At 47.2% G+C, this 8,678-nt stretch overlaps 1 protein-coding gene across 1 annotated transcript in view; it reads right to left on the bottom strand.

Moving 5' to 3' along the window:
* ATP6V0A4 (ATPase, H+ transporting, lysosomal V0 subunit a4) overlaps positions 1-1,521 on the bottom strand; it is a 24,170-nt gene extending 22,649 nt beyond the window's left edge. The window contains exons 1-2 of the mRNA XM_010144551.1: positions 1,320-1,521; positions 772-850 (exon numbers count right to left, since the gene is read on the bottom strand). Of these exons, the coding sequence (XP_010142853.1) occupies positions 772-850; positions 1,320-1,436 (196 nt within the window). The 5' untranslated portion in view covers positions 1,437-1,521. The remainder of the gene's footprint in view (positions 1-771; positions 851-1,319) is intronic.
* Positions 1,522-8,678: the final 7,157 nt, after the last annotated feature.

The following is an 8,678-nucleotide window of genomic DNA, read 5'->3' as shown; positions in this document are numbered from 1 at the left end:
CTGCTGCATCTTCCTGGTCACCAGCTGCTGCTAAGCCTCCTGTCAGGACCGAGACATCACACAGAAGTGTGACTAGGGGCAGCAATTTACAAGGGCCATCACCTTAGTGCACATACACAACCGTCAGGAATAGGACATCTGGCCGTCTTCTTCCTCAGTGAGGATGCTGTTTCTCCTGGATTCATGGTAGCCACTCCCATCCGGACGGCCCCCAGCCTGGCACAAATAGCCAGCACGGCCCCACCATGCTTGCGGCAGTGAATAAGGCACGCAGCAAGCTCACCGTTCACTCCTCTGCTCTAGCAATGGCAAGTGCTGTCACGGTGGCTATGGTGGCACCAGTGTCATGGTGGGGGGAGTGCAGAGCTCACAGGATACACATCCATGGGATACCAGGTGCCACAAGCTCTGCTCTTGGGTTTTAAGGATTTGTCCCCAGGATGAAGCCCTTGGCCACAGGAAGCGTGTGCCAATGGCACGCCTGCCACAGTTAACCTCCTGCCCAGCCCCAGAATTATCTTGCGATTTTATATAAGCAAATTAATCTTCTTTCAATTCAGTTAACCATTTTCAAAATAGAGGCAACAATTTATTGCCCATATAGGGTGAAGTGGTAATTAGCTGACACATGCAAAACACTTCCAGGGTCTCAGACGAAAACATCACCATTTTGCCACTCATTCTGCTCCACAGTGTGAGAGCACTTAAAGAAATAAATCCTACACCCCCAGTTGGCAGAAAGCCGATTGCATTTGACAAGCGTTTACTTACGCAGGATCCTCTCCAAGGATTCGCACCTTCTCACTTCATTCACAAACTTTCTCTGGAAGCTGTTGACATTCGCATTCAGCTAAAAAATACGAGAGAAAACAAGCCTGGGGCTGGAAGCTGCACACTGCCATGCTCAGTTTTAACATCAACAGAAAATGAATGTCTTCGGCGAGGATGGCCACTGCATCTTACAGACTCCCAGTGGTAGGGCAATACTTTGGGTTTCCTTATGGTCAAGGACATCATGGCCTTATACTAAAATCATTTCCACAAGCCTTGCTGCGACAGCTGGACTCACAGATAGACTCTTATGGAGAGCCCCCTGTTTTCTGGTGGTAGAAGGAAAGGTTGTGCAGAGGACGAGCAGTGCTCTGGATGGTGACTCAGGGATGGGTCAGGTTTCAGATCAGCTTTGGGGAAGTCCTGCTCTCGCCATGGGCTTTTTGACCACTCTGCAGATGCACCTTGCACAAGCGCTTTGAGGGAAGGAGAAGCACATCCCAGGGGGTACCTCCCACAGTTCAGCATGCCAGCTGGGCATTACTCACATCTCTGAACTGGACCAGACCCAGCTCCCCAAGCTCAGCCACGCAGCAGTAGGCAGCTTCGACCTGCAGGAAGAGCTGCATCAGGCTCATCTCCTCGCTCCGGAATACTGAGGCCATTTCGCCTGCTCCCCTCCGACCTGGGCGTCTGTGGGAACCTCGGTGGCAGCAGATGTCTTCCTCACCCAGGGAAGTGCGAGAAGGTGCCAAGCACTGAAGGAACATTGGGATCGCTGAGTCAAGGGGCTGGAAGCTAATACAATTCTGCCCATTGCGACCTTCAAAAGGGTTTCTTCACCTCCTAAAAAGCCTCCTTGAACCCACCTGAGGCTTCATCCCACCAGAGCAGCGATAGATGCTGAGGTATGTATATGACACAGGGAAACAGGAGCCACTAGTCCCAAATGCTCTAGCAAATGCTCTGTCCTATCCTCTGCTGGACCAAAGATGCTTCAGACTACTGCTATCAGGCCCTTTATTTGGGTTTTGGATGCTTAGCTTGTGAAGGACTCAATTTCTCTTTGTCTTCCACAACAAAGAGAAGAAAATTCGTTAATTTCATTAATTCATTAATTGCAATTAGAGATGTGAAAGAGGCCTGACTGTTACTGCTATCATTGGTAGCATGAACACATTGCAGACACATTGGAAGCATATTATATAGGGATGGGGAAAAGAGAAGACTATTTTATTTAAATTAAAACAAACTTCAAGATTTAAAAAGCATTTTCTCCTCATAAAGGACTGTTTGCAAAATTAGATACATGAAATATCAGGCATTTCACAAAAGTTCCTTTTGTCTATGTGCTTCTTACTATTTACTCTGTGTAACTTGAACGTACAAACGGCCTTTAGTTGTTCTTGCAGAAAATTAACTGATTGGCATGCACAAACACAGTAATTACTATTTCTCTGAGAAAAACATGCAAGCAGATACACTTCTTGCATGCATTTAATTTTGCCGCAAGCCTATATTTTATATATAGCAAAACAAACCCCTTTAGAACCTCAATACTAGTTGTTGACAAGAATGAGAGGTCAATTGTCCTTAATCTCCCCCCTCTCTCTCTCCACGAACTTTGTGTTGCAACACTTTTTAAAACATGGATTCTAGTAATTTTCTTCATAACATATGAAAGATTTATCTTAAATGAAAAACACTTTGCAAGAGATTAAAGGCTTGATTAACAAGAGCACCATATTCATAAGTCTCTATTGCTCAATTGTCCTGTGAGTTTTCCTTGTTTCAGTCTCTGTACTTATTCACTGAATGATTTAAGGTGCTGAAAATGTATAATAACTAGTGGCTTGTTAAAAAAAAACATATCGTGTGCCACCTCGAGTGGGTTGAGTGAGGATATAATCTTTAAAAGTTGGCTGGATATGTTTTAGCAAACTGTATTTTTCACAGGAAAAAGACAAAAATGTTGCAAGAGACCCCCACTACTCATGCAAGAAAGTAAGAGAATTCCCCTAGTTTTTTCAAAAAGTTTAAAGGATAATAAAAAATGTCCCATCTTAACTTCTTTAGTCTGAAAGACTATGATTTAATGAAGAGACTACAATTTAATGTAGATTGTATTTCTAAACCTGCAGTTAACTTCCATAATAAGGTGATACAACCTTAGAATTAGAAGAACAAAACTCAAATATTTGGAATTATCTTAGTTTAGCTGCTTCAGACCCAGGGTTTTACTTTTCCTTGGTACTCAGGCAGTGAAAGAACCCCAAAGACTCACTATTACCTTGATTTGGAATGAGAGAAAAATGAAAAATAAAAAGGGAAACTTATTTCTAGCCGGGGCAAGGCAGAAGCGTTCCCCCATCCCTCTCCACGGAAGACAGAACATTCACCCTTCACCCATTCCTGCAAATCCAAGAGGCTTATCCAAAGGCACCTGCTGCCAGCCATGCCTCTCTCAACACACACCGCACGCCCACCCCCATTTGTTTGCTTTGGGAAAAGAGCAGCTAATTGAGAAATCACTCACGCTTTTCCCGGTCGCTATTTTCCAGCGGGATTGCACTACATTAAAACGCCATAAAACGCACCAGGTTTCAGGCAGGGTAAATCCTGGTGCTGTAAGTTGCTTTGAAGAAGGTGTCACTGGAGTCTGCCTTTCAGCCACCACATTCCTTGCCGGCAGACCCTCTTCCTGGGGAAGAGGTGAGCTCTCCCCTTGGCTGTCCAGGTGTCCCGTCAGGCGACGATGGCAGAGTTGTGTTTTGGCATGGCTGCAGACACGCCACTGGGCAAGGAGGATGGTGAGCAAAGCACCCTGCACAGCTGTCCTGTCTTGCAGAGGGCACAGCAAACCTTTTCTTTTAAGGTCAGAACTGGTCTAGACCAGAGGAGGGAAATCCTTTCTGTTCTGAAACAGCCCTCAGGTGGTCAGGACCCAGTGCTTTCTGGCTCAGTCACAACCTCCGGATCACGTCTGTGACAAGGGCAAGTCGTGTTGCGGCAGCACGCGGCTTGTTGAGACTAATAACAAATGGGGCATGCCAGCTCACACCAGCCCGGCCACCCAAAAACGAGCGAGAACCTTTGAACCTGCTGTATGTGGAGAGTTAGAAACCCATAAAAACTAATTTGTAAGCCCTGGATGGAAGATCAGCTGCCAGGAAGGTGGAAAACTTCTACGCTCTTTCTTACAGATTTTTCCTAACTGAAAGCAGCCCGGGAAAGGACAGGGAAACAATGGGAGATTAATGATTTTCCTGCAGCCAGGGAGCGGGCAGTGCTATACAGCGAAGGGAGGGCTGGGAGGGCAGGGGCTCTGCCAGCACAGCTGCGATATCTTGGGGCAGAGCTGTGATATCTTGGGGCAGTGCTGTCAGGGAGCTTGATTCTTACCTCTTAAGATAACAACTGCTGTGGGGGAAAGTGGCTTTATAGACTTTCTTCCACTTTGGCTGCTAAAGCAAGAGCTCCAGGGAGAGATTTGGCCCTTCCTAAAACCCGTGGCTTGGGTCCTGCTGAGATCAGAGGAGGCAGAGTTTCATCCTGGTAAAAAAGGCAGGCTGGGTCACTATGAAATCTAGCACCCATATAAAGTTTTATCTCAAAAGACGAGCTGATGAAAATGCATGGCTATGTGTAAATTGTAAAGTACCCCTTAAAGAAATGCTTTCTGAGACCTGTGAGTGACCCTGACCTGACAAGCACAGGATATAGCTTGTCCAAGGGAACAATGCTGGAAAGTGAGCAACAGAGTTTCCCTGCACAGAGGTTCTCTCAATGCAGAGGTTTTCTATCAAAAAAAAAAAAAAAATGCAGTGACCCCTGCTTCATGAGGTCAGTTAGTGTGAGAGGGCTCTTGCCTCTTTCTGAAATCCAGCTGCCTCGAGCTGTGTGACCCAAAAAGGCGGTATTAAAAATCATAAGGTAATTTTGACAGGTGGACCTAAAACTTTAATTAGCTCAGCAACTGCCCAGTCGAGCTGTCTGCAGGGTTCACTGGCCTCCCACTTGCTTTGGCTGCGCTGTGCTCCTCCTTCTGGTGTTCACCTCTGCCTTCTCCATTGGCACTACCAAAGAAAGGGAGTAAAGGCTGGTAAAAGTCAGCACTTTCTGTTGTGAAATTAGAACTTCTCTTGGTAAGGCAGAAGTGAAGTCATTGCTGTCAATCGCACATCCGCCTCACCAGGGCTGCGGAGAAGCTGGGGGGGGAAAGGTAGGACATTACCATCCAGCCCGTGTTAAAACGCTAAGTAACAGGAGTCATCGTTTGGTTCTCAACTGACATATATTGACACAACAAAATAAAACAGTTACTCAGGCTACTCCCCCCACCGCCGAAACCGCAGCACTTTCTTCCCCTGGCAAATCTGTTGCATTCATTTGATGATACCAGGATTTTCTTCTGTTTAGCACCTGTGCAGCTCTTATTCAGCCCCACAGTTACACTCAGCTACTCTCCTACAAGCTTCCCCAGGGCAGGGAAAACAGAAGGGGCACCCAATGCACACTTTGTCACCAAAGCAAGCTGCACTATGCTGGCCACTCCATCCGACTAGCCAAGGAGCCAGTGAACACAGAGCACAGGGATAAATTCACCTTCCTTGCCCTGCCCTCCCGGGCAGAGGAGAGAAGCAGAAAGCATATCCTATTTCATGCTTCTGGCATGGGGAAGTCAGAACATTATTTATAATAATCTTATTAAAGATTGGATGATGATGGCTGATGATGAGGCGCCATTCAGAGAAGCCCCATCAGTGGGCTCGTTGTTGGCACCAGCAGCTCTGCCTGGGTGAGCTGAAGGCAGCCCTCCTCAGGCAGCCCTCGCCACCCAGCCAGCTGGTGTCGGGCTCCCTCGCTGGGGTCTCCAGAGGAACAGCATGGGGTCACATCCAGGCAATAGGCTCAACACTTGTCCAATAGCAACCCCAGCCTGGACTGGAAAACACAAAGGGTGTGGTTGTGGAGTTTTTCAAAATGCTAGAGCTGCTTTCCGCTGTGTGACAGAAAGCAGATCCTCTCTCCCCTCTCATTTAAAGGGTAAAACCTCTGTGGTTTTGATTTTCCTCGTCCGCTTGCCTGGTTTTAAAAATCAAATCCCCTGTTCACAGGTAGCTTTATCTTAGACTGCTCCTTTTCACATCAGTGAAGATACCAAACAAAACAGCCCCTCCCTGACAAACATATTATTGGCAGCAGACTTAAGGTTTTGAGGTTCTAAAGGCCATTTTGAGGGCTTTATAAAGGTCCTTAAGCTTTTTTTTTGAGCTTTATAAAAGGGCACATGAGAGGGATCTCACTCTGCAACACAAAGACAGTGGGTTGCTAACAGACAGACCTGCCCTTCTAACAGATGCCCTTTCTAGAGCTGCACTTGGAGATTTTGCTACGTACAAATCAAGCATAGGAGATAGACCCACTCCTGTGGTCTTACTGATAGCACAGACCACCTCGCCTCCTCCTTGGTCTTTAGACCATGACCTCAAAGGCTGCACAGAGCCCTTGTGAATAATAACTAAGAATTATCAACTCATCAACAACTTCAGTGTGCCAACGCACAGAGCTCACGGGGTCCCAAACACGTAACGCCCTCCAGCCGGGCTGTCATCACTCTCAGCAGCATGGGGAAGTTTCATGCAGCTGTAGGTGGCTCTGGGATCAGAATCTCAGCTATAATCCCACCATGCAAAAGGCTTTCCTTGTCTACATGGGATGTTAATTTTTGAGCTCTCTTTCACCAAAGCTCCCTTCTACTGCAGCAGCTAAGCAGACCAGAAACTGAGCCACGCTAAAACGAGAGTAGTGGTCTAGTTAACCCAACCTTCAGTGTCACACGGAAAAAAGGTATTTGTCCTCCTATCAGCTATATTCCCAGAGATGATGTGCCTGCTCTCGTGCGTTGTGTGTTTTGCCCTGAGTTAAATACCGTGTTATAGCTCCCTTGCCATCGTGCTGGTCACTGCCAGGATGGAACAGGATTGCAGCAGCTATTGGTTTTCATTTGGAATTAAAAATACAAACATGTTGCCCATGTAAACAGAAAAAAATATATACAGGGTGTGTACGCATGTGATAAATGTAATAACCTCTCTAAGAGCCACACCTGATGGTGATGTGTCAAGGGTAATGTCCCCTTGTAGCACGAAGTGTACCAAATGGTAGGTATTGTCTCCTTCATAATCATCAGCCAACGCTGACCAGCAGTCCTAGACACCCTGGAAGTGTCTCCAAGGGGAGGAGAAGTACCTGATTTTAGAGTGAAAGGAGTCCTGCCTCGAGAACTGCGTGGAAATGGGAGCCCAAGGAAAGGAAGCCCTCATCTCTGCTGGTGCTGCAGTCACGCCTGGCATGCCAGGGCACCCCTGTGGAGACAGGTGTTCCTGCGATGCCTAGAGACCTGGGGGGAGGCTTTGGAGAGTCGTACTGCTCTTCGGGCACTCACAACAGTGAAATATGAATGCATTACACAAAAGAAATGAAACAAATCCAAATCTGTGTCGGGAGATTGTTGCACAGGGCTCCCATTGTGTCTGAACTTTTCAAGCAAAGCCTTCGTTTCCAAGCTGATCCAAAAATCACTGAGGCCAAGCACAGCCTGCTCCTGCCTCCAGGAGACTTTCTGAAGCACAAAGGGAACGCATTTTGGGAAGGAAAATAAATACATTATGTTAATTATGCAAAACATTTTCATCATCCCTCAGAAATGTGCACATTTACCTGCAAGACAGAGTATTTAGGTAGTAGTTAAAATTCAAAAGACATTTCATTACAAACTGAATAATACTGTCCTAGCAGGGCAGTTTTGTCTTTTTCAAATATTTTATGCTGTCCAGAACGCTTTCGTATTCACTACTTTTGCAAAATTAACTGCCAGGTCAACTTTCATCAGGAATCATGAGTGAGAAATTCAGGAGGGACAGGTGAAGCTGGAAGAAAGTTGAGAGCTTTCCCCAGTAAGGAGTTGAGGTTTTGTTTCTATACAGCACAGTGCTTAAATAAAAACACAAATTAAAGACCACTAGGATGGAAGGACTTAGCCACTGAAAGGAGGCAGAGGTGTGGATTAGTCTATAGATTAATTTCAAGCAACTCTGAGCAGCAAGAGTTGCTGTGAGCTGCCATCTCTTCTGCCGTGATTCACGTCTACTGAGGCCAAGAGTGGTGGCTGCTGGGGTCATGGACCCGGCCAGGCTGCCGGCTGAGCACGACACCCCTTGGGCCACCCCTTGGGTGTCAGCTGAAGGTTGGGGCCACACACACGTGCAGCAGCAGGAAACAGCTGTCACAGACCAGCCAGCACAGCCCAAACTTTGTCAGCCCCAGCGGCTTGTTGGCATGAAAACAGGGACACAAGGTGGGTAAACATGCCTGTTTCAGCTGGCCTGCCTTTGTCTGTGGCTTGGTGTGCCCTTTCTCTAGGGGAAGGCTTCGGTTGTCCAAGTCCTGCTGCATCGTAGGCATATTGGCAGCTAGAGAGGAGCAGAGTGTTTTTTGTGGGGGCTGGGGACAGCAGGGTGTACAAGCTGGTTCACCTCACAAACGCTGGGCAGGGCTAAAGCCTACACGGGTTTTGCTCTCAAGCTTTTTCTTGCACAAAGGAAGACCAAGCAGCAGTTCACCGCAGTTCCTGGGGGAAGTCTATTATGCACCTCCCTGAGGATCTGAGCAGTGTCGAGGGAAAAAACCATAGATTTTCAGATACTGTCCATCCTACTAGGATTGCTTCCCCAGACACCCACCCCCTTGTCTCCCAGCCCGAACAGGTCCCAGACAGCTTTGTTCTCACACAAGCACCCGAAGCTGTGTGTGACCACTCCTGAAGAGCACCAGCAACTGCTCGCTGCTGAGCTCACCAGTACCTTCCTGCCTGATTTAATACCTCAAGTTTTCTCTAACAAGGA

Source organism: Buceros rhinoceros, unplaced genomic scaffold, assembly GCF_000710305.1.
Source record: "Buceros rhinoceros silvestris isolate BGI_N320 unplaced genomic scaffold, ASM71030v1 scaffold6321, whole genome shotgun sequence".
In the NCBI taxonomy this organism is placed as follows: Eukaryota; Metazoa; Chordata; class Aves; order Bucerotiformes; family Bucerotidae; genus Buceros; species Buceros rhinoceros.
The sequence above is the reverse complement of the archived record's forward strand: the minus strand, read 5'-3'. Positions and strand labels throughout refer to the sequence as shown.